The sequence below is a fragment of the Juglans regia genome, chromosome 2 (assembly GCF_001411555.2).
Source record: "Juglans regia cultivar Chandler chromosome 2, Walnut 2.0, whole genome shotgun sequence".
Taxonomy (NCBI): domain Eukaryota; kingdom Viridiplantae; phylum Streptophyta; class Magnoliopsida; order Fagales; family Juglandaceae; genus Juglans; species Juglans regia.
In genome coordinates this window covers 33,573,314-33,599,450 of record NC_049902.1, presented here as the reverse complement: position 1 = coordinate 33,599,450, position 26,137 = coordinate 33,573,314, and the positions used below count along the sequence as shown (strand labels likewise).

The following is a 26,137-nucleotide window of genomic DNA, read 5'->3' as shown; positions in this document are numbered from 1 at the left end:
CTGGACGCCACTGTTTGGCCTCTCAAGGTCCCTGCTGAATGGGCCAGCTGGCGCGCCACTCTCTCCTACACATGGCCAGCTACTTCTGTCCAAGACCGCCACCTAATTTCCCAAACCACCCCTCGCTCCTGCTCTTGCTTATCCAAGCGTGTAATTTAAGAGCTGTTATCATTCGAAACCATTCTCATAATTCAGACGACACGTTGAGGGTACTCGCGTAATTCCACGGATGTCCTTAAATCTAGTGTTGTCTTCTCTGGCTTACGTAAGAGTTTAAGACAGTACAAAATAAAAAAATAAAAATAAAAATAAATCTGGAAAGTACAGGAATCTAGGACCAATAAAAACCGGAAGAAATACTAGGGTGTAAATCCATCCACTCACACTGTATGAGCACCTTGGGGTGGGTCCCACCTAAAGAGGACCAAAACTGAGTGGGGTTATGATACGGTGTCAGTGGCAGTAGAGTCGTATTAATGAAACACAGCAAAATGGGGCGCTCTGCAGATTCATTTGGTTGATATGGATGAGTGTGGGGCTGGGATCGGCCTGCATGCATCACTTCTAATTATAGTAAATCCTTTCTTCCTATAAAGATATTATTATAAATAAAACTCATCTTATTTTATTTTATCGTATTATTATAATTTTTTTAAAATTTTAAATAAAATAAAATAAATAATTATATTTTTAAAATATTAAAATAATAATAATATTAAAAAAATAATATTTAAATAAAATTTTATTTAATTCATTTAAAATTATCTCAATTCATTTTTAAATCAAAACAGACTAACACAATAAAAAGAATAAGAGGGAGTCAATATAATAATAGATTTAATATTTATTTGTTCTGAAAAAAATATATATAAAAGTATGTATATACAAATATATGTGTATTTAATGTATGTATTTATTGTAAAATTTATTATAATAATGATGTCGAAAATTTTTTAATATCAAATTAGAGCACGTAAATATTTTAAAATATTTAATATTGCATGTGTATTTATTTTATTTTACCATCTAATATAATGAAAGAAATTGAAAAAAAAAAGAAGAGAGCAATGAAGAAGAGTAGAGAAGAAATCAGGAAGTATTGACTGCAGAGTGAGAATAGAGTATATGAAAAGAAAAGAAAAGAAAATAATATAAAGAAATGAAGAGAGTAAAATAGGAGTGTTGAGAGAGAGAGAGAGAGAGAGAGAAGCGAAGCTGTCTCGTGAAGCAGCACTGCAGGCAGGCAGGCAGCAGCAGGCCAAGAGGAAAGAAAGAGGAGTGAAAAGAGAGAAAAAAAAAAATTAATAATAATAAAGCTCAGCTCTCACTCTTCTCCCTCTATTCTATTCTTTCTCCAGAATTCAGATTACAGACTCTCTCTCAATTCCTAACCCTCGCATTCATTCTTTGCTTCCTCCTTTTATATCACGAGATCCCCATCTCCCTATTTCTTTCTTCTCTCTCTCTTTTTCATGTCTTCTTCCAAGTTTTTCCTTCCAATTCGGTGTCTTCCTCTGTTTTGTGTTTTTATTCATCTTACACATTCCTAGGAAACTGGAGAAATTGGGAAAAACTTCATTTTGTGTTCAACGAGAGTAAAAATCTGAAAAATATAAGCTTTTCATTTTGTTTGGTTAGTGGGAAAATGTCGCGTTCCGGGAAGCCCATCTCGGAGCTAGGGCTGGACACGCTCAACGAGCGGTTCCGGGACTCGCTCAGTTGCGAGGCGAACAAGCCCGATTTCCGAGAGCTCGATCTGGGCTCCCCCGTTTCGCCTCTCCGGACACGGCACTCCGGACCCTCAAGCAGTGGACTCACCGCCACCACCACAACCACGAGCAGTAGCTCCAGCTCTTCCGGATCGGTATCCGGTCGAAATGGGTACAATCCCGTCGGAAAAATCTCTAATTCTGGTCCAAACAACCATTCCGGTGAGCTCTCATGCTCCAGCGAGAGCAGTCCCATAGCTGGTGACAGCTTCCGATCCAGCGTAAGCGCCCGGCATTTCAAAACGGGTCATTCTAGATCCGATTCTGGTGCGAGCCTCCCGATAATATTCTCGGGTCAGGGCCATACACATACACAAAGCTCCGTGAATTCACCGCCACCGAATGTCCTTCCCACCGGCAACATCTGCCCGTCTGGGAAAATCCTTAAGACAAGCGTGACTCCGAATCGGAGCTCTAGAAACGACGTTTTAGGTACCGGTTCGGGCAATTACGGCCATGGGAGCATAATGCGGGGCGGTGTAGCCCCCAAGGAGTCCGCAAATGCAAACGTCACTAATCTGCGGTCTAGCGGTGGCGGAGACTACGCGCGGAGATCGATGGTAGCTGTGGATCCAGAGGAGGTGAAGAGGGCTGGGAATGAACAGTACAAGAGGGGACATTTTGGAGAGGCATTGAGCTTGTACGATCGGGCAATTGCGCTTTCTCCAGGCAATGCGGCATATCGGAGTAACCGGGCAGCGGCGTTGACGGCTTTAGGGAAGCTTGGGGAGGCGTTGAGGGAATGCGAAGTGGCGTTGAGGTTGGATCCTAATTATGGGAGGGCTCACCAGCGGCTGGCATCTCTTTTTCTAAGGTGAGTGTTGGTTCAAGCGGAATTCTTTGGCGTATTTGATTCATTGGTTTGGTGGGCACTGTAGGGGTTTCTTTTTGTTTGTTAGATCTGGGTTCTTTGCTAGTGCTAGGATGTCCATTACGTTGGTTGTGCTTCTGTCCCTGAACGTTTTGGTTTCAGTGTGTTGGTTCTGATTTTGTTAGGAGTCAAGTTACTTGGAATTATTATGTTTCAATCAGGTTATTGTGTGCTTTTCATTGATTTTTTTTTTTATTATAATTTTTGATTTGGCATCTTCAATCGCATAATTTTAGTTTGCCTAGCGTTTGGAAAAATTAGGTTCAAGCTCTTTGGATTGGTTATAGTAATTTGTAAAGCAATGTAAAATGTCAGACTCTATTTGTGTTTGTGTTTTAGGACAATGGATCCTCCTTATGAAGTGTGTGTGTGTGCAGTGTGTGTGTGTGTATCTGTGACCTATCTCTCTCCTGTAGCCAATGCAATGCCATATGTTTTTTAGAGTTCTGCTGGTTTATTTAGTTTTGTTTGATTCCCATATTTTGGTGGGTGGTCGATTATAGGTGAGTTGAATGACTATTTATATTTGATATTTGTTCTTTGGCATCGTGCAAACTACGTTATAGGTTTAGGCCATACCCATTTAACCTAAATTTATCACAGGTTAGGGCAGGTTGAGAATGCCAGGAGGCACCTCTGTATTCCAGGAGTGCAGCCAGATCCAGATGAGCTGCAGAAGTTGCAGGCTGTAGAGAAGCATTTAATCAAATGCACTGATTCCCGGAGAATTAATGATTGGAAAAGTGCTCTGAGGGAAGTTGATGCTACCATCGCTGCTGGAGCTGATTTTTCTCCTCAGGTAAATGCTCAGTTCTATTTTTTTTTTTTCTTTAGCATGGTTTAAGAAATTGGTGCAGCCCGCATTAATAAATGCCTGAACCGGTTCAAATTGAATTTACAGCTCTTTATGTGTAGAGCGGAAGCCCTTTTGAAGCTCCACCAAATTGATGGTGCAGAATCAAGCATAGTAAACGCTCCCAAACTAGAATCATGTACCACCTCCTGTTCACTGAGTAGGTTCTTTGGGATGCTTTCTGAAGCTTATCTTTACTTTGTCCAAGCTCAGATTGAGATGGCATTGGGAAGGTGAGTAGAAACTTATGCTTCTTCAGATATAGGAGGGCAAAGGGTTTTGTGGGAGAGTGGGAATGGATGATCGATGTATTGCAATTTGCAGGTTTGAGAATGCAGTTACAGCTGCTGAAAAAGCTGTGCAGATAGATCCCCGGAATGTTGAAGTTGCAGTGTTGCTTACTAATGTTAAGTTGGTGGCAAGAGCTCGTGCACGTGGCAATGATCTCTTCAAATCTGAGAGGTTCACCGAAGCTTGCTTGGCATATGAAGAAGGTCTCAAGCTTGAACCTTCCAACTCTGTTCTTTACTGCAATAGGGCAGCTTGTTTTTTTAAGCTTGGGCTGTGGGAAAGATCCGTTGAAGACTGCAACCGAGCCTTGAGTATGCAACCCAATTACACAAAAGCACTTCTTCGAAGGGCTGCCTCGAACAGCAAGGTAATTGACTCAACTTTACTGTTCAATTAACTTTCTTTGGTATTTTTAGAATTTGTATGGTTTATGCCATTAGTTATTGTGGATTGCAGTTGGAGATGTGGGCTGATGCTGTGAAGGATTATGAGATCTTGAGGAGGGAACTTCCTGATGACAAAGAAGTTGCAGAATCACTCTTCCATGCTCAAGTTGCATTGAAGAAATCTCGTGGGGAAGAAGTCCATAATATGAAGTTTGGAGGTGAAGTGGAAGAAGTATCAAGTCTTGAGCAGCTAAGAGCTGCAATATCTTTCCCAGGTAACCTTCTTATCTACATGTATAAAGAATGGAAACATCTTCTACTCATTCCTGCCCGAAATACTTTGTGATGTTCTTGATAATAAGGTTTTTGAAATGGCAGGTGTGTCCGTTGTCCACTTCAAAGCTGCCTCTGATTTGCAAAGCAGGCAAATATCTCCTTTTGTGGACACATTATGTAGCCGCTACCCTTCCATTAATTTCCTGAAGGTAAATAACTCAGCCTATATACTCGGTAATGGCATTCTATGAACTCCATGTTCCACATGAATTCTACTAGGAGAGGCAAATGGAAAATCAGTAAATGCTCATGCTCGTGTATTTTTCTGTGCTGTTTGATCATAGGTGGATGTTAAAGAGAGCCCAACAATTGCAAACACCGAGAATGTGAGGATTGTACCGACTTTCAAGATTTACAAAAGTGGTAAGCGAGTTAAGGAGATTGTGTGCCCAACTCGTGATGTGTTGGAACATTCTGTGAGGCATTACAGCTTTTAGAACTCGATCTCTGTGCTGTAATGCTTCTGTGCCCATTTTGCATTTTCTTCTAGCTGTCTAAACCCACAGTTTCATGGAAATTCTTCCATTGCCCTTCCAATCTGTCCTCCCATCATCCGTGTAAGGTTTACCAGATACCTGTGATATAATCGGAACCACAAAATAATGTCAGTAGCAGCCAATGCCAGTGGAACCCGGAGAGGTAGCTTAGTTCCTTTTACATTTTTATTTATTCATTCATTCCCCCATTGGTCCCTGGTTCCATATCCTTCCTCCCAGTAATTTCTTTCTTTTCCTTTTTTGGAACTTCTTTCCTTTCATTTTAATGTAGGCCAGCCCTGTTCTTGTATCCTCACTTCCACTAAGAGAACGTTGAGAAGTATGTACAATTTAATTAAATTTGGTCCTTAGCTACACTTGAGAGAGAGAGAGAGAAGTGGCTGGCTGGTAGAAGAGGATATGTGTACTACGTGTATATATGTGGTGATATATACAAAAAAAAAAAAAAAAAAAATGGAAGCCTCGAGGGAGATTTGGATGTCTGGTTGATACTTACTAGGGTTAGTGAAAGAAGGATGAATATGTTGTTATTATTGTTGTTTATTCTCTGTTGTTACATTATTTCATCAATAAAAGTTCTTCCCATTTTTCCCCTACAACCACTGCATTTCCATTCTCTTTAGTTCATTTCAATTCAAGCTGAATTCCATCAATCAAGGCCAAAAGATCTCCATAGCTTTCATTAGGTGCATTCTGGAAATTCAAAGAGGCAGTGAGAAAACACTGACTTGGTCTTGCAGGTGGTGCCAACCAGAAAGTACACGTGTTTTTAATGGACGGTTGGTTTTCTCTTATTAAGGGCGGACTGGGTAGTTGACACAATTGATTGCTATTTTCTGTGTGGACAGCCCTTCTAAAGAGACTGAGAGGGTGGGAGTTTTTAAGGCACCACTGCCAACTGTTTTTTCTTGCTTGTATGACCTTTTGCCAACCAATGGTTATTTGTTTATTTAAAAGTCTTCTGATACTACACACATTGGAAGTGGAACTGAGTGCTATTGTCTTCCTATGAACAATAGATTAGAGGATATGATGTGGAGAGAGAGAGAGAGAGAGAGAGAGAGTGTTGTGAGGTGGTTGATGTTCACATCATTTGTGGGCATTTAAGTTGGGAGGCATATCCCAAAAAACAATTACTAAACTCACACGCCTAATTAACAAAGTTGAGAAAAAGTGCAATTGGTGGGTGCTAATGTATTATGGGACTATGATGGCCTATTTGGTAGGGGAAGACGGTGACCGGCCATTAATAAGCTGATGGAATAGGACTTTGAGTTGAGGGACCCAAAATGGGTTGGGATATAGAGGCCTCCCCCCACCTTGATTGGCTACATGACAGATGTTTTTAGGGATAAAGTAGCTGTTTTTTAGAGCCTAAACTATCACAGTTTGTCAGTTACCAACCTTAAAACTGCATCTATAGCTTTCATTATATTTTCCCAACAAACTCGACATGTCTCCATAATTAATCTGATCCAACTCCAAAAGGAAGATTGTAGATGACATGCCTAGATGGATGTGTCACCAAATCAATTACAGGATAACAATGTCATTTCACTTTGAACAATATAATTATGTGAAATGACACACCATTAAAGAATTTCATGAGTTTGTATCAAATTGTGGGATATGATCATAAAGAATGAGAAACCATTGCCCCCTTTGGCTTTGAGTTTCAAGGGGAAGTCGTTAGAAGAGGAATTGTGATGAGTGGCTACATGACACACGTCATATGTTGCGTCACACGTATGAATGTGCGTGTCGGAACGTCCAATAGTTATAACATCCACTGATTGTTCACGTGGGGCACACCTTGACCTGGTAAAAATAAAATTTAAATAAAAGGAGAATGTACTAGAGGGCAGAAAAATTAGAAAAGAAGGAGATCCAAAGCGAAATGATGAAAGGTGAAGTAAGATACTGTATGGAATGCTACAGTTGGTACGTTGTACGTAATTATATTTATTTTTTTCCAAAAAAAAAAAGGAATTGTTTTTGTTTGTGTAGGGTTGATAAGGTCTGATAACTGATAAGAGTCCTTGTGGATCAGAATTGTATTGGAGGAGAAGACACCAGAGGAAAAGCCCTGTCGTTTTGCTTACTTCTGGGTCCTCTTGGTAGCCTTTGGACCCAGTTTGGTTACTAAGGTTTTTTTTTAGAACACTCATTAGGGTTGATGTGAGATCAAAGCTTACAACTCTTTTATTTATAAATCTAAAGCGTGATCATGATTGCACTCTTACCCACTTATAACACTGAAGAACCTTGTTGACTCATATAAAATCTAGTTGGGATTGAGCTCAGAGCATTTAGAGCTGTTAGCTCCAAATGCTCAAAGCCTTCTAATTAATAATGATGGAGACAGTGGTGGGGTTAAAGGAAAAATTGGACTTGAAAAAGGTTTGATTGAGAATCCATTCATGCATGAAACTGAGTGTATGTTTGTTTCCTGATGTTCCTCTTTTTGGAGTTTTATTTTTTGTTTTGGACAATTACGACGAGATCATCAATAAACCCTTTTGCCACTTCTATAGTTTGGTTTCTGGGTACACGATAACAGAATCAAGTCATGCCAAAATCTCATGTAAGGTTAGCCTATTCTTTGCCACTCAAAGAGTACAAACAACCAGTAAATACACCTTTTCTGATTACATGCATTTGCTGAGATGTGCTCTCAATTGGGCGTGTCAAAATGTTGCTATTATCGATAGCAATAAAGTTCATAAATTAAGAGAGCCAGTCAGAATCACTAGTCATGCCTCTCGCAGTCATAGCTATGCAAGAAAGAAAATCAATAGCAATCCATTCTTTCAAATCTAAAGTTCAATTTTTTTATTTTTTCTTTTTCAGAAGGGAGAGATAAGACATCAATGGCCTCAATAAAGTCACAGCAAGTCTAAAATGCCTTGTTGATAGACTGAGCATCTGTCCCTCAAAGGATACCGTACTTGTTGATAGACAGAGCAGCTAGTTTTCAAAGGGCAAAATAGTTGAGGCCGAAGCAACTACTATATATATATATATAGATCCTTCGCCAAATTAATGGCTGAATATATCATACAAGTTCCACAAAGACTTCCATGGGAGGAGGCAACTGGAAGCTTTGGAGAAATATTAAACTCCGATTTTTCAAAGATCATTTCTTCCAAATTTCCATTTAAAATTGACAGTCAATTCCATACAACATTTCATTAAATGTTACTAGAGGGGAAGCAAAGCTTTCAGCCGTGTCATCAGGCACCACTTGCATATAAACGAGTCCACTCCTTCGCTGCAGGGTAACAGAAAATAGTGAAACTGAGGATGGTAATTTTCACTTCTTTCTTTTTCTTAAAAAGAAAAAACTAATTCCAAAGAACCAATAAGTTGAAGATAGCAACGTTACCTGTTTCAACAGCTTCAGCCTCATTTGTTTTCCAATGCTTAGCGATGTTCTCAGAAAGTGGATCATCGGGGTTTGGAGCACTCAAAAGTGCTTGAATGCTAACGAGGAAAACATTGCTAATTTCAATATTATTGATTTCAATTTTTTCACCAGAAAAACAAACTCTATCGCTCCATGGAAGAAAGGGATTACCCAAATTCAAATGTTCTTCTCCCTTTCTCCAAAGATATTTTCAATTTTCTCATCTTTTACAGTCGTTTAAAACTAGACTGACGAGAGCTGTAAGATGAACAGCTGAAATGACTGACTTATTCTTTTTTTTTTCATTCTAATGGATAGAAATAGCATGTGTAAATAAAAAACTCTTTCTGATATCACAAAAATAATTACGTTGCCCAGGAATATTTCCCATGGGAAATTTTTCAGGAGAGAAAAGATTCAGGAAGATGTGCATAGAATACTGAAATAAGATCATAGACAAATATACCTCAAAAGTACAGTTCGTATTTGGAGAGCAGGGCTCCATTTGTCTTTCAGAATATCAAGGCATATCCTTCCAAGCTGCATTAAGAAACTTGTTCCATAAGAGGCATAAGATATAATAGTAAATTCTTATACCTAAAATAAGTAAAAACATAATACAAAGTATATCCTACCTTGTCAATGTTAGGATGATATATTTTAGTGAGAAATCTGACCTGTTACAAGAAATGTGGTTAAACACTGAAGTAGCAAATTCATAGAAGTGGAAAAAGCATGGGTAATATTGCCTATTGCCAACAAGTCTAAAAAGAGTGACTATTGCCAACCAACTCTGCTTTACATGAAATGAAATCGTAAAGCACCTCATCCCACCACAAAAATCAACCAACTCTGTATCATGGATATAGATTCCCAATCCAAGCACTGGGTAATATCAACAAATTCAGATAACTGTCATTACCACGTTTATACTTCGCAACAAACAAAGCTACCCATGATTTAATCCCAAAGCAGCTGCGCACAACCACCAGCACCAAGATGGTTATACTTTTTAAAAGACCTAAAAGATGTTCAGCCAGACATGCTAAAAAACCATGGAGTCAATTCCCAAGACCATCCAGTCTTAAGAGTTAAATAAATCCCTTCCCATGAATTTTCTTTATTGGTACCGAGTGTCTGAGAACAAAGTCCCGACTAATCCAGGGGGTGCATAGGCCCTCAGCAAAGAGTTTTCCGCAAGAGCACCTTGGGTAATTCAAGGGGAAGTTCTCCCAGTCTGATGGCCCCTAAAAAACCCATAAAAGCTTGTCAATAAATGGAATTTTACTAGGTGTGATCATACTAGCAGTGGACCCCGTGCTTGTGTGAGAGTAGTACTAGGCTGGGTGATCTCCTAGGAAGTCCTCGTGTTGCACCCCTCATTCTTACAGATAAAAAAATGGAATTTTACTAATCTCAGTCCCCAAACAACCACATAGTCCAGATTTAAAGGATGTTCTAATTCATAAGCATCAACTATCTACTTAGCAAATAGAAAAATAAATAAGGTTCGAACCCTTGGATACAAACAATTTCTAAGGGCCATCGGACAAGTTTTACTAGGTGTGATCATACTAGCAGTGGACCCCGTGCTTGTGTGAGAGTAGTAGTGGGCTGGGTGACCTCCTGGGAAATCCTCGTGTTGCACCCCTCATTCTGACAAATAAAAAAATGGAATTTTACTAAGTTCCCAAACAACCACATAGTCTAGATTTAAATGATGTTCTAATTCATAAGCATCAACTATCTACTTGGCAAATAGAAAAATAAATAAGGTTCAAACCCTTGGATACAAACAATTTCTAGTGGCCATCGGACAAGTTTTCCCTTAAACTACTTGAGGTGCACTTGCAGGAACTTCTTGCTAATGGTCTATGAACCCTCGAGATTAGTTGTGACTTTGTTCCCGAACAGCCGGTGCCAATCAAATGCATAAATAAATAAGCATCAACTATCTGAATCATATATTCTCCACTTATCATTTACGTGTTGTATAGCGCATTTTAAGAAATTGGATAAAGACAGAAAGAAACCAAAAAAAAAAACCATCTCAATAACAACAAAGCATGTGATATATAATCATTTTAATAAGAAGCTCAAGGTGAGAAACAGAAGCAGTTTATCCTTGCAACATTGAATCAGATAAAACCAGGTTCAGCTTAATTATAAGAGAGCAAGCAGTGTATCAAAATGGGCATGTACATAATTGGGCTGGATTAGGGTTAGGTTCAAAGGAAAATAATCAGCTTACAACTCTTTTACAATTATTTTACAACTCTATATAGAATGGAGGATAGTTTTGTAAAATTGAAATTCATTTTTAATGAAGCGGAATGATTGCATTGGTTGATTATAAAATGAGCTGTAAAAGAATTGTAAGTGTATCATTACTTAAGTTCAAGACAACCCAACTCAGCAATTTAGGGTAGGTTTGGGGGGTGAGATGAGAATTTTGTGTTTTGTTTTGAAATTTAAAATATTAAGTTTTAATATTATTATTGTTTTGGGATTTGAAAAAGGTGTATTGGGATTTGAAAAAGTTGAATTGTTTATTATATTTTGTATGAGGATTTGAAAAATGTGTAATGATGAGATGAGATGAGATGAGAATTTTATGTTTTGTTTTTGGCCCCAAACCTACCCTTAGTCACATTGAACACCTTCAAGTCTCTTATCAAACATAACAAAAAAGTCAATGAATATGAACTATGCTTAAGGATAACTTGGTTCTCTACAAAATTATTGAACTTAGAAACGTGTTTGTATATATCAATAGGAGTGTAAACAAGTACACTGGACGTATACAAGAAAATACCTAGCCCATACTAGCTAGCGCCAGATGACCCAAAAGGCCCATGAAAATTAGAAATCTATCCAAAATACATCAAGCCCGAATTGGTTTTTTTTTATAAGTAAAAATATTGTATATATCAATAGGAGTAACCAAGTACACTGGACGTATACAAAAAAACACCTAGCCCATACTAGCTAGCCCCAGATGACCCAAAAGGCCCATGAAAATTAGAAATCTATCCAAAATATATCAAGCCCGAATTGGAATAGAACACATCTCCCCAACCCCAACCCCCCCATAAGAGTAATACTCCACCCGAAACTCCCTCTACGAGGACGTCTTCATAATGTCCTCCCTTTTGTCTTCCCTCGACTTGAGCTACCTCCCTTAGCGTCGTAGTTGATTGCCCAAGAAAGACGTTTGAACTCCCTGCTTTTCTTAAAACTTGAATTTGGTTTCAAGCGAGTGGCCCGCTTCTATCGCAGTGAGTAGTGCTTTAAATTGGTCTTCACATCCTCCGTATGAAAGCCCCACAATATGCTGAATCTGGTTAACCTTATGCAAAACCCAATCTGATGATGAATCCAATATGTTATTTGTCGGAGGAAGAGAAACCAGGGGAACATTATCCCCAAACACAATTCCCAATTGCTCTCCCAACCCTAGACGTTCCTCCTCACAAGGCACCAACAATAAACCTGTAACTTCCTCCCCGCAGTATCCTACATTCAAATCTCGAACCTCCCCAATAGCTATATTGTTGCTGCCACCATTAGATTCACCTCCGGCATAGGTGTCGTCGTTTCATCGACGAGAACATTGCTTGTAGGTGCTCCACCCCTCGACAACCCTTTCTATGCCACTTTGTCAAACCCTACTACTCCCTCAAGAGGCATAGAACAGGTAAGCGGAACACTACCTTTTGTTACCCCATTTTCATCTTCTGAAAGAATCTCGTCTGCTTCTTCCAAAGTACTTGAAACCTTGGAAGGACCCCCATCTTCAACTGAAAGTGAACCTTGGAAAAAGGTACCAACCCCAATTGCATTTGGTGACTGAGGGCAGTTAGACGGCAAATCGGCGTGAACAGTTATGCCGGTGTCCAATGACCCTATTTGTGACAGAGTCAAAGTACCTTTTGCAGGCCTTCAAATCTAACCCCCCGCCCCCCCTCGTCCGTTTTCAACCCACCACCCAAACACATGACCAGGTCCAACCCCTTATCCACATTAATCATAAGATCTCTCACATACTCCATAACTCCCATTAGTTGAGTTTTAACAGCCCACAAGACCCCCTTCACTTCTGCCATACTCAAACACTCGACTGAGGCAGCCATTCCACCCTGCACCACATGGTGCTTACCCTCCACTTCTCCCAATTTCACCCAAGAACCTTTGTCTCCTACAAGTGTCTTACCCTTTCCTTCCACCACGGAGCTATTCAAATGCATGACTGGGGGGCACCTATCCGCCTGGCATCGCACTAAGAAACATGCTTGAGCAAATGATAAGTCAAACCCAAGCTCGTACACAAATATGGACCTTTAAATCTGTGCCCCTCAACCCCTTCTCTTACCGTGTCTTTTTAAGCAAAGTTTGGAATGCAGAATCTAAAAAGCTATCCTTTTGGAAAGTCTTAAGAGTCATCATGAACTTATATAAACCCCAGCCAACAATTACCTCTAGGGAATATATTTATACCCCAAAAGACCTAGAAAGTCCCATGCACAATTAAATCTCTAATCCTCATGACCCTCCTTCCTTTAGATTTCTAACATTCATTTTTGTTCTTCAAGTCTACTATACAACATACTACCATGCAAGATCTTATTGTACTCATATACTCAATAATGTTATTTCCTTACAATCCACAGAAGGTTCTAGCTTTTTGTAATTGCAACCACTGAATGAATGTGTTTTCTATTTGAATCAAAGGAAACAGCCACACATTCAATGAAAATATGACCATCTCATAAATGTAGAAAGCCACGGTGCAAATGGAAATGACTGCAAATCAAAGTACCTTGGGAGCAGCCATTGGATATTCTTCAGGCAAAAACAATTCCAACTTGAAGACCCCTCCTAAACATATAGTTCAAAAATGAAAACACATCATGTCAAATAAAATTGTAAGTTGTCTTATCGAGAGAGGGGAGGGGGATTATTTAACTCAAAAGTAAACTCTCACATGAATCATTAATGAAAACTAGCAATGAGAAATGTAATAATTGGCTTTTCTTGCACTGCCAAAGTCAAACTATAAACAAGTTCCAAGCTACTACGAATTATATTAATTTCAAGTTAACCAGAGAATAAGTCACTGCTCAATGAAAGATGGAACATTCTCAAGTGCTAAATAGTTTTACAATAACAGAAATTTTATATAATTGATGATGGGAACATAGCGATCAAAAGAAATGATGCTGGGAGCATAAATGATTCCTAATTAGCAGAAATATGGTCATTGATCTATTCCCACAGCATGATAATCAACAGATCCAATCATGCAAATTTACCAAGCATACTAGTAGAAAACTAAAAAAGAACATAACTGTCATCCTTTAATCCATAATTTCTAAGCCGCACTATTACTCATTTCTATCAAATGCCAACCAGAAGTCTCAATCAATCTAAAGCAACCATCATCACTTCTAACTACCTGGAAGAGCATTTATGTGCACATGGGGAGAGAGAGTCCTTGATAAAATACAGTAGAGGACATAAATAAATGTTGAAAGATTAATACCACTTTTGGTTGATATGGTAGTCGTTTCATTAAAAAAAAAAAAAGAATGCCAGATTCATATAATTGACCAAGACTGGCTGAAATTTCAGATGACTGAAATAGGAAAATCTAATACTCTTCCATCTAAAACAAAGAGTACTTTTCCGTAAATGTCTCATCTATATATATATATATATATCCTTGCGCACACTTAACACTCCCCCATTATCCATGCCTCCCACCAACAATCTTTTACACCCAATATAGAGGTAGAAGTCCCAAAATGAAGACAACAAAAATTAGGGCCCACGGAATTGTTTTCTAAAACCACATCTCATATCGAAAGTGGGAATGCCACCTGAAAAAGAAAATGGTCACCTGAGCCTTTCCTATAAATGTCCAAAAAGATTTTCATGCAAAAGCAAATATTCAAGATCTTAAAACGACCTAAAAACAATGAGCTCTTTAGCATACTTTCAGCCTTCAATCTCAAGAACTAAAAATCTTCAAGAAATGCCAACAGATAAGATAAATATGGCGTCCAACTTGCATACTTTCCAGCTAGTTACCTTCATATGGAGACTGTGTTGGGCCAAGGATCATTACATTAAAATATCGCATGTTGTCCTCCGATGGTGAAGCACTAATTCCCGGCGCTGAAACCATAGATCACAAATCAGAAAGCCAATAAACCCCTTATAACCCTCACCCTCATATTATAATCGAAAACAGAGAAAGGCCAATATCATAGCCGTGTATACATCTATACATCTGCGAATGTTATACATTACATCAATACAGAATTTAGATTAATTTCATTTTTCATTTTTTCAAAAGCAAAAATTAACAAAAAGGATGCAATTTAATGGGAGATTGATAAACAAAACCGAATGAATTTACAAAAACGAAGAGAAAAGACTTGCCAGGTTCACTTAGGAGACGCTGAGTTTCCTGTTGGATCAAGAAAAGAAAGTGAGCAAGAACAATCACGAATCAGATGCAAAAAACAAACACAGAAACCCTAAAGCTCCGTTTGGTTGCTGAAGAAGATCAAGAAAAAAAAGACCCGAGGCGTTAAATCATAGATAACAGCTTGGTCTAAAAGAGTGGTTCGTCTTATCAACCAAAAAAGAAAAGACAGAAAGACTACTTTCAGTAGTTTTCTCGGGAACCAAGCAGATGGGGGGGGGGGGGGGGGATCAGGAAAATTGAGAGAGGGATCGAGGAGGAGATCGAGAAACGAACCTTGATGATTCTTCGCGGTAGATTACTGTTGGCCATTTCAGGGCCGATTACAGTGCACGCAAATGCCAAAGGGTTTAGAGAGAGAGAGAGAGAGAGTTAAAAGAGAGAACACCGAAGAGAATGCCCGATATGACGAATTTCTGGAGAGGGGGGGCTTTATAGCGTAATGCACACTCATATATACCTCTTTTATTATTTTTTCTTTTACCTTTCCCTTTACTTTTTGTTTTATAATTTTATTAGTTGGTCCAACAGTGATTAGCTCAATTATTTTCGTATTTTTATTATTTTTAATTTTCTTTTTTTTTTGCATCAATATTTTCTTTTAGAGATTATTTAAACACTAAAGTTTAAAATATAAGATAGATAGACGCATAAAATAAATCTCATAATATTTTTTAACATTAATATCAATTTAAACTTTGGATGGTTTACTACAGAAAATGAAAAATATGTAGTAGCCTATGAGTAGAAATTATAATTACTGAAATAAAAATAAAAATCATAATAATAATAATAATAATTAGAGAATACGTCCCCTAAGGTGGAAGAAATTTGCATAGTAATGGAGAACATTCTTTGACAAGTTGGCACCCTTGATATGAAAAGAATAGGTCCAAATTCAGAGCCAGGGTAGGAATGTTTGCGTTATTCTAACGCTGGCCACCCTTCTCGCTAGGTGTGGATTTTGGCCCACAGGGCCCTCACTCGTAACTGAGATCATAGGATTTTCTTCCCCTCAAAGTTGGATCATCTCCATCTGCTCCGTTTTGCAGCTTAATAGTGCAATCGACATCCTCAATGACAAGTATGGATCTGTTGGACATACCCAAGCAACATTGATCCAAGTCGTGTATGTCATAGTTGAGGTGATTAATTAGCCATGGCTGCTGCAATCAAGCTTGATTTTTCAGTACCAGGAGGGCCATACAACAAGTAGCCGCGCTTCCATGCCTTCCCAATCCTTCTGTAGAGCTCCTTCCTCGTCAAAAAAAAGTCCAAATCATTCATCAATGCTTGCTTCAGCTCCAGGTCCATAGCATAGGTCTTGAAAGTCATTGGGTGATCAAGATTGAGTGTATCAGAATCCCAATAGCAGTAGTAAAAAGCATGGAGTTGTAGCACCTTGCTTTCTTCTTTAATGGCATTTCATCACTCATCAAGACCTTTTCTCTATGCTTTTTGTGAAATGAAAACTTAACTCGAACCATCTTACTTCCGATCGTAGAGACGCATTAAGATCATTGGGATTTCTGGCAGAGGAGTCGGCCTCTTTGCACACCGAAGTCCACCTGAATTTCTAGTCTTCATAAACGTCAACAATTTCCTCATCGTTATCAATGGTGACAGGTAGTTTCTTGTCCGGTTCGGCTTTGCCCACTTTGAGTCTTTCAACCGAGGGGGATATCTTGCCATCTTGGTGCCTGTTAGCATATCCACTGCTCAAGCCGATCACTCCAAAGAAAACATGGCCAAGCAATCTGCAATAAAGAAAGTCAACCACCGTAGATCAAGTAGCTCATTACTTCATTTCCTTTGCTGTTGTACAACGGTCTCATATCCCACAATTCATGGGATTACATTTAATTCATTTGCATGTATATATTCCACTGCCATGTACAATCTGTTCAAGCCAATACGATACAATACACTTTCATCATATTCTGTCTTAGTACCCAAGTACGTATTGGCGGCATAAAACACTTGGTTTCGAGCGCGCCCATGAAACTCTTCTATCACAAGGCTGAGTTCTGAAGCGCGTTGCCAGCAAGGCTACGCAAACCAGAAGAGATTATGCTTCGAAGTTCCATGGGCAGCAAGTCATTGGCAAGGCCTCGGAGATTCTTTCCCGAAACAGCAAGAGAAGTTGCAGTGGACAAAAGGGCTTTGGGGTCGAGCAGTATTTTGTGGGACAAGAGCTATTCAATGACAACTGCAACTTTGGCGGGTTTCTCGAGGCGACTTTAGATGAACACAAGGCATGTGGGTTTTGTTGGTAGAGATTGAAATGCTGGGGCAGATCTGGGATACGATTCCCCTTCGATCATAGAAGGGTTTACAGAAGGAAAGCCTCGTCACAACTCGGTCCCGAACATGGATTGGAGCAGCGTGCAATGAGACCGTATACTTCATCTGTCTGGGGAAAAGACGGGTACGAAGAGAAAGGGACAGAGTTGGGTGGCCGAGTCGAACTCTCTGGTTTGATTTCCAGAAATCGGAGACCTTGGGCTATTGGAATTTTTGGAATGGACACATTGAGAAAGAATTAACACGGGCAACAAGCAAACTATTAATTCCTTTCCAATTTTGAATAAACCAATAGAAATCTTGGCTAGTTATTAAGCAGTAAGGTATTGGGTCGAAACCAAAATGTTCCCAAAATGGCTTTTAGAAACGAAACGTTTTGTATTCCTAAAAGGGTTGTTTAGAATATAATGTTATGAACCAAAAATGAGATCTTTATGCTTGTATCTTGTAAACCAAGTAAGAGCGGTGCTGCCGCCCGAGTAGCACCGCTCATTGTTACTGCTACTGTAACTTTTTTTTTTATTTTTATTTTTCTATTCACATTTTTTTATATATTTAAATATTTTTAAAAAATAAAAAATATACCAATACATTTAAAATCACTTTTTTAGTTACTAAGTTAATAAATAAATAAATAATTATTATATTTGAGCGGTACAATTTGGGAGGCAAAATAGCTTTTTCCAACCAAGTAAATACTCATCACACTGATTGATGTTTTGTATGCATAAAAAAATGTAATAAATCTTAGCTGTTTCTGCACAAAATCAATACCCATATTCGTTGATAAAGGAAAGCATTACAAAATTACAATGCTGTTGTCGATCAAATGAACATCATTTTTCACCATTTAAAAGAGTAATCTCCCTTGCAAATGCTATATAATGAGTAATTCTTCCCGTCTCTCTACCGTATCGATCTTCACTCCTGAGTGGGGGAAGAAAAAAGGTTGAGGGAGCACTTTCGCAGGCCGTTTTAAGTCTTCTAATTTTTTCTTATATTTGTTCGTTGTCATCCTTATCTACTTTTTCCTCTTCACCATCTTGCTTCTCTGTCCCTTCCTGATGGTCTTCTTTGACATCCTTGTTATTTTCAGACTTATCATCCTTTGCTTGTTTTACCTTTTCCCCTTCACCATCTTGCTTGTCTGTCCCTTCTGGATGGTCTCCTTTGACATCATTATTAGTTTCAGCCTTATCACGAGGCTGAACTTTCTTGTCCTCAAGGAACTTGACAAGGCCTTGGAGGGAAACTTCAGCATCTTTGCTCTTCATTAGCTCACCTGCAACTTCTGCAGGTGTGACTTTAACTTCCCCTATAAGCCCTTCAATTTCTCCAAAGAGTTGATGTTCGGAAATTCTGTGATAGTTGAAGGCCAATTGCTTGAATCCAGAAACGTTGCAATATGACATGTGAACATGCATGTCCATGCGACCTGGCCTCAACAAAGCTGGGTCTAGCTTATCTTTGTGATTGGTCGTGAAAACGATGATTCGTCCATCACCACAGCATGACCAAAGACCATCTACGAAGTTGAGGAGGCCTGAAAGTGTCACCTGTTTACATGATAGTAACAAAGATTAGAATAGTTAGTAATACTTGGTTGAGGCAATAAGGATCATTACACCATTTCTACATCCAACTGGTTTTTTCCTAGGCTCTAGAAATGCGTTCACATCACAAACATACACGAAACAAGTACACCGAAAACTTCTAACCAGTATCCACTTTTCATGATAATCTATCCCATTATACTTAAAAACAGAGGAAAAAAAAATAGAGTTGGGTTTTGCTACATCTTTAAGAAAAATTGGAGAGGGACTTGGGTCTGCAATGTTTGTGCACAGTAACATAATATCACACTGACCTGATTTTTGTTACTAATCCCTGATTCACTCTCTGTTTCTCGGTTCTGCAGCTTGATAGAGCAATCAATGTCCTCGACCACGAGTAGGCATCGGTTCGACATGCCAAGCAACAATGACCTTAAATTGCAGTTGGAGTCAACAGAGGTTAGATCCAAGTCGTAGATGTCATAAGTGAGGTGATTAGCCATGGCTGCTATCAAGCTCGACTTCCCAGTGCCAGGAGGACCATACAACAAGTACCCTCGTTTCCAAGCTTTCCCAGTTCTTCTATGGAATTCCTTCCCCTCCACAAAGCTGTTCAAGTCATCCATCAATGCCATCTTAAGGTCGGAATCCATGGCAAGGGTCTTGAAGGTCATTGGGTGATCAAGATTAATGGTGTTCGAGTCCCATTCCCCATAAACAACTGTGTGAAGCTTTATGGCCTTGCTTTCTTCGCTAATGGCCTTTGCTCTCTCCAAAATGTATGGCAAATATGAATTCAACACCTTCTCTCTATGTTTCTGATGGAAGGTTAGCTCGTAGGATTTCCTTTCCAATCGTGAAAGCGCAGAATAATGAAAAGCACTTCCACCACCAGATGGTTCAATCTCTGTACAAACCAATATCCAGCTTACTTGCACATCTTCATAAACATCAAGAATCTCTTCATCTCTATCCACAGCGACTACTAGTTTCGTGTCCTCCTCCCCTTTGCTCACTTTAATTCTTCGAACAGATGGGGTCACTTTAGTGCCCAAATAGACATCAACAGCCTCAAACACCTTGTTTCTTGAATGCCCTTGAAGTTCATCTATGACAATGGTCAACTTTGAAGAGAATTTGCGAGCAAATTTATCGATCCTAGAGGAGAAAAAACTTCGGAGTTCAATAGGAATGAAATCATTGGTAACGCTTCGAAAAAGCATGGCCGTGGCAGCAAAAGAGGCAGCTGCAGTCACAAGTGCTTTTGGATCAGACAATCCTTTCCTTGACAACATCTTCGAAGGTTTGATAACACAGGTTTTTTAGATCAAATAACAAAGACAGAGGAGTTGGATGAAATCACCCTTTTGCTTTGGTACTTGTTTATGTGAGAGATCGAATAGGAGGAGGCAGGCCAACCTCTTTTGACCCTCTCTGTATCTGTGCCCTCAAGCCTCAAACAAGTAATTGATGGGCACAGATCCTCGCAAAGATTCGTAGATATAGATTGAAGAAGTGCTGGCTGTACTTTATCGATTATATTATGGAACTTTTCAATATGATATTTGAAAATAGGTTCCAACGTCAGCGAATTGGTTGCAAGTATGAGATTTGATGAATGCTTCGCCTACAAGCGAGCAAGCATGCACTTTTTGGACTTTGGAGGTTCGTGTTGGACCCCGCAGAACACGGTCATGTGACATTCACACAAATTTATGACTTCAACGACGTGTTTCCACGTCCATGTGCCTACATATTTAAGTCATTGGGGAAGAACCTTGGCAAGCAAGTTACCAAGAAAGAGATGAGAGACCCAATGAAGAAATAAAGAAGAACAATTCAACTTTCAAAATTGGCTTCTGGTGCATGGCCCACTTTTGGTTTTGCAAAGTTTTCTTCAACTCATTCAAGCTAATTAATGATTTGGGCAATAATAAAAACTCTCAAAATTTTTTATAATTTCATTTTCAAACATCACTTTTAAATATAAAATATTTAAAAAATAATAATTTCAGTCGTGAATATGCAAACGTCACGTAATCACTTTAAAAAAAATAAATAAATACGAGATTTATATAAAAAAATTAATTTTTTAATTGTAGACCTTATTCTTTTTCAAAACGATTATATGACGCTTACACACTTCACGATTATATGTAGTATTACTCAAAATATTTTTCTATTTTAAATTTTAAACTTTCTCACTAATCATTACTCAAACACAGAAATTAATACAACTTTTACAAACTTCAGAATAAAAATTATATTTAAATAACCTTTTAGCTTTGTTTATTCACTTTCACAAATTTCAATACTATACTAATATTATTTAAAATATTTTTATTTAACTTTTTATCTATAATTTTTCAAAACCAACATCTTTGCTCAAACAATTTTACTACCGTTCACAAAATTTTAAAATACTTTAAGCATCTAAACATGTCCCTAAAGAGCATTTTCATACAACATTTTGTTTTTTTCTTTTTGTGCACAAAGTAGGTCAAAATTAAATAATCAAAGTGATACTTATAGGCATCTAGAAAAAAAGAATGTCATATTCATTCTCATAAGTTGTCACCTTAATCATGCACGTTCACTTCTTTGTGGGGCAGGGCATTTAGCTCTTGGCCTGTTTCTGTGTGTATCATCGTGGGGTATTGTTTGTTTATACCGAAAGTAAATGGAATCATCGATGACAATGAAATTAGGAAACCAAGAGAGAATATGAAAAAACAAAAAAAAAAAAATTGGTAAGAGTAGGTGATGTCTTCATCATGCATCTGACTGGTTGAATGAATATTAATTAATCCAGTTTTTGGATTCGATTTCGCTTCCTTATTATATGCATGATGAGTCTAACCTCAGTGTACTCGTGTGTATTTGGACTCACACATCCTACACGTGATAGCGTTGTCATACCTGTTAATAGAAATGATTAAATCTATTTTTTTATTAATTTAAGTTTTTAAGATAATTGATAATTTTAACTATGATTGTAAAATTTTATTTAAAAATAATAATAATAATATTGCAGATGAATTTGGGGCTGACATGGAATTTAAATTCGGAGATGACAAGATTGAACTGATATGTTATATATTAATAGTTGACAATATCATTAAAAAATCATATCAGCGTCTGTTTTCGGTGGATGATGTATGTATAGGTGAAAATAAAGAAAAAGGGTGGCAGTCAATTTATTAATTAAATTCTTGAGTTTACTTCAAAGTTTGAATACCTCAAGGTGTTCTATTAAGGAGGCATACGAAACCAAGAAAATCATCCCTTATTACATAGACATGGAACATATATAATTGCAAAGTTGTTCTCGATTCAAATGAATATATAAGGAAGATCAAATGAAGAATTTGTGAAATTACAACTTGTTCCAAAAGTTTAAACTGATATGAAGAAATATATTTTATTATTTATTTTATATCTTAATGTTGACCGTTTCTCACGGAGGCCATTCGTGAGAATGAGTCTCTCACTTCCTTAAGTTTAAGAGTCCTTGAAGTGGTCCACTCTGAGTTATTCATCACGTTCATAAAACGTAGAAACTGATCCCATAAAAATCTGAGCACGTGGGACACGTAACACCGAAGCTTGATGGAGGTTTCGGCTATAAATACAGTGTTTGGTCTCCAGACTTACTCACTCAATTCCCTTCAGTCTTACACCATCTAAATAGAGTGAAGAAGAGTTTGGAAGTGTCAAACACAGTGAGAAATGCAGCATATGAGTGAATAGCATCAATGGCTGGAGGTATTATTCTTAACATTAAAACCTGTCGATTCTTGTTTCTAAAGTATTATTCCGCATTATAGAATCATTTTTAGTCTTACACTTAACACTCTCCCTCACATGTGAGTCAAACACCCCCTCACGTGTGAGTCAAACTCTCTTCTAATGGGTAGCATAACATGTAAAATATTTAATTAATTGAGATAGAGTGTAGAGTCAAGATTTAAACTCATGACATTTGCTTTGATACCATGTGAAATCACTACTTATCTCAAAATTTTAAATTGATGGAAACATGTAGACTTTATTATTTATTTTATATCTTAACAAAATTTACTCTTCGTCCCTCACAACAACTACTACATAAAGAGTTACTCACTATGTCTCCTCACCATTTGAACATGCACTCAGCCCTCACCCAGTTCCATGTATCTTCACCAAGAAAACATCCCTCTTTTATTTTCCCGAAAAATGATGAGGATTCAACATGTGAGAGGGGGAAGAGAAAAGGAAGGGGAGCACTTTCACAAGCCATTCAAGTCTTTCCAACTTATTTCTGATATTTGTTATTCATCATCCATGACCAGCTAGTTTACTTTTTCCTCTTCACCATCCTGCTTCTCTGTTCCTTCTGGATGGTCTCCTTTGGCATCCTTGTTAGTTTCCGCCTTATCACCCTCAACTTGTTTTAATTTTTCCTCTTCACCATCTTTCTTCTCTTTCCCTTCTTGATGGTCTCCTTTGACATCCTTATCAGTTTCAGCCTTATCATGAGGCTGAGTTTTCTTGTTCTGAAGGAACTTGATGAGGCCATGGAGAGAAACTTCAGCATCTTTGTTCTTCATGAGCTCACCTGCAACTTCGGCAGGTGTGACTTTAACCTCCCCTACAAGCCCTTCAATTTCTTCAAAGAGTTGATGTTGGGAAATCCCGTGATAGTTGAATGTCAATTGCTTGAATCCAGAAAAGTTGCAATATGACATGTGAATGTGCATGTCCATGCGACCTGGCCTCAACAAAGCAGGGTCGAGCCTATCTTTGTGATTGGTCGTGAAAACAATGATACGTTCTTCACCACAGCATGACCAAAGACCGTCTATGAAGTTGAGCAGCCCTGAAAGTGTCACCTGTTTTGAAATAATTAAGGATAAATATATCAGACATGATAAGTAGTGTTGGGTTAATGCAATAGTGGTCCTCACATAATAAAAAACAACCATATAATATAGATATTCTCTTCAAACAAAACAGTGTGCACACACGCTTGGGTGGGAAAGAAAAAGCAGTGAGTACACGTTGATCGCTTCAATTATGCTTTACCTTCACCAACTCAGAGGGGACAAAAGGAAGAAGGCAAGGAAGTCAAGGAGACGACAAAGATAAGAGTAGGAGATAGAGGATTGATGTTATTATGTTATAGTAAAGAGACATGGAAGAAGTTATGGCAATTTTTTATTTTTTTATTTTTATTTTTTATTTTTTTAAATTTTGTGGAAGTTGTATTGGTCTTTGAACGTAATATTATTTTGGTGTAAAATGTTTGGATTTAAAGTAAGAAAATATTTTTAAAAACTTCTGAAATACATTTAATTCCAAACATGACCAAAGGGCAAGCTTGGACAGGAAAGAATGGCAAGTGGTGGACCCAGAGAGTGGAAATTTGGTTCTTATTACATTGTCACTACAGGAGGAGTGGTGGACCCAGAGAGTGGAAATTTGGTTCTTATTACATTGTCACTACAGGAGGAGTGGTGACCAAGAAAATCAATGGGTTGTTAAAGCACACTTTGACATCAGCTTGCACTTAAAATGTCCTTTGTCTATGCAATAGAATATGAATAACGAAGCATCCCATAAATTTTTTTTAGCAGATGAACATGGTGAGCTACAGAAACTATGTATTTCCCCATTCTGTTTAATGGAAGTCACTTGGTTACTGAAGTTTGCAAGCCAACGTTTTGAAATGATTATAGGAAAAATTGAAAACAAATGGATGTAGATTTCTGTAGTCGTTCTGAATGATACATAATCCAAGCAGACACAAGAAGTAATTTTGAAAACTTTAAAGCAGGGTGCACTTTTCATGAAATTTGGAGAAAATTTGGAGAGGAGACGTGTGTTTGAAATGCTAGTGCATAATAACATAACATAACAGCATACTGACCTGATTTTTGCTATTATCCCCTGATTCCTTCGAGGATTCTCGGTTCTGCAGATTGATTGTGCAATCAATATCCTCGATCACGAGTATAGATCGGCTCGACATGCCAAGCAACAATGATCTTAAACCACAGTTAGACCGTACAGATGTTAGATCCAAGTCGTAGATGTCATAACTGAGGTGATTAGCCATGGCTGCTATCAAGCTTGATTTCCCAGTGCCAGGAGGACCATACAACAAGTACCCTCGTTTCCAAGCTTTCCCAGTTCTTCTATGGAATTCCTTCCCCTCCACGAAGTTGTTCAAGTCATCCATCAATTCCATCTTAAGGTCGGGATCCATGGCAAGGGTTTTGAAGGACATTGGGTGATCAAGATTAATGGCGTTCGAGTCCCAGCTCCCGTAAACAACTGTGTGAAGCTTTATAGCCTTGATTTCTTCTTTAATGGCCTTTGCTCTCTCCAAAATGTAAGGTAAGTATGAATTTAACACCTTTTCTCTATGTTTCTGGTGGAATTTTAGCTCGAAGGCTTTCCTTTCTAGTCTTGAGAAGGAATTAATATCTCCACCACTTCTAGTACCAGACGATTCAATCTCTTTACAAACCAAAATCCAGCTTACTTGCAAATCTTCATAAACATCAACTATCTCTTCATCTCTATCAGCAGAGACTGTTAATCTCGTGTCCTCATCGCCTTTGCTCACCTTAATTCTTCGAACATAAGGGGTCACTTTAGTGCCCAGATAGGCATCAACAGCCTCAAAGACCTTGTTTGTGGAATGCCCTTGAAACTCATCTATGACAACGATCAATGTCGAAGAGAAATTACAGCAAAGTTTACTGATCCTGGTGAAGAAATAGCTTCGAAGTTCCATAGGAATGAAATCATTGGCAACGCTTCGAATAAGCATGGCCGTGGCAGCAAAAGAGGCTGCTGCAGTCAAAAGTGCTCTCGGATCGGACAGTCTTTTTCGTGACAACATTTTCTATTAGCTTTTGTTTTGGTTTGGGTAGGAAGTGGTTTTGGATCTTTGGTACTTCCTGATATGAGAAAAAATGAGGCAGGCTCTCAAGCCTCAAGCGAGTTTTATGGCAAAAAAACCTCGCAAAGACTTACATTTGTCTCGGTCTTCGCTTGACATTGGAGGATGACAAATGAAAATTTAGTTAAGTGCTCCTAAACTTTATCGGTTTAATTCTCATATTTCAATATCATACGTGAAAACGAAACGCTTGTTAGGAAATTCCATTCCTATGTTTGTCCTTCAAGTAAGCATTGGTTGGGATGTTTAGAAACATGTTTCATCTCATCTTATTTTTAAACAATATTTAAATATAAATACTTTTAAACTAATCATTATAATTTTTTTTAATTAATCCTTACAACTTTTCTAAATTTTCAAAATAAAAATAATATTAAAATATTATATTTTAATAATATTTTAATTTTATAATATTTTTTATTTAATTTTCTT

The 26,137-nt window shown here is 38.1% G+C and overlaps 4 protein-coding genes across 5 annotated transcripts; 1 reads left to right on the top strand and 3 right to left on the bottom strand.

Moving 5' to 3' along the window:
* The first annotated feature begins 1,204 nt into the window (after positions 1-1,204).
* LOC109012328 (TPR repeat-containing thioredoxin TTL1-like) lies at positions 1,205-5,605 on the top strand. Its single transcript, XM_018993904.2, has 7 exons — positions 1,205-2,583; positions 3,244-3,439; positions 3,542-3,726; positions 3,818-4,151; positions 4,241-4,445; positions 4,549-4,655; positions 4,791-5,605. Exons 1-7 carry the CDS (start codon positions 1,646-1,648, stop codon positions 4,941-4,943), a joined length of 2,118 nt encoding a protein of 705 aa, XP_018849449.1. The 5' UTR covers positions 1,205-1,645; the 3' UTR covers positions 4,944-5,605.
* A 2,375-nt stretch (positions 5,606-7,980) lies between these two features.
* Positions 7,981-15,331, bottom strand: LOC109012315 (ubiquitin-conjugating enzyme E2 36). Of its 2 annotated transcripts, XM_018993882.2 has the most exons (9): positions 15,176-15,331; positions 14,854-14,881; positions 14,500-14,586; positions 13,229-13,287; positions 9,985-10,065; positions 9,045-9,086; positions 8,876-8,949; positions 8,389-8,486; positions 7,994-8,274 (listed from the first exon to the last, which is right to left on the bottom strand). In XM_018993882.2, the coding sequence occupies exons 1-9, from the start codon at positions 15,209-15,211 to the stop codon at positions 8,237-8,239; spliced, it is 543 nt and encodes a 180-aa protein (XP_018849427.1). In that variant the 5' UTR covers positions 15,212-15,331; the 3' UTR covers positions 7,994-8,236. The 2 variants fall into 2 exon arrangements, with proteins under 2 accessions (XP_018849436.1, XP_018849427.1); XM_018993891.2 differs by lacking the exon at positions 9,985-10,065 and having other exon boundaries at positions 7,981-8,274; positions 15,176-15,330.
* Positions 15,332-17,886: 2,555 nt separating this feature from the next.
* On the bottom strand, positions 17,887-20,375 carry LOC109012305 (AAA-ATPase At3g50940-like). Its single transcript, XM_018993870.2, has 2 exons — positions 19,071-20,375; positions 17,887-18,759 (listed from the first exon to the last, which is right to left on the bottom strand). Exons 1-2 carry the CDS (start codon positions 20,049-20,051, stop codon positions 18,199-18,201), a joined length of 1,542 nt encoding a protein of 513 aa, XP_018849415.1. The 5' UTR covers positions 20,052-20,375; the 3' UTR covers positions 17,887-18,198.
* Positions 20,376-22,784: 2,409 nt separating this feature from the next.
* Positions 22,785-25,838, bottom strand: LOC109012300 (AAA-ATPase At3g50940-like). The gene is made up of 2 exons (XM_018993857.2): positions 24,665-25,838; positions 22,785-23,627 (listed from the first exon to the last, which is right to left on the bottom strand). The coding sequence occupies exons 1-2, from the start codon at positions 25,643-25,645 to the stop codon at positions 23,088-23,090; spliced, it is 1,521 nt and encodes a 506-aa protein (XP_018849402.1). The 5' UTR covers positions 25,646-25,838; the 3' UTR covers positions 22,785-23,087.
* Positions 25,839-26,137: the final 299 nt, after the last annotated feature.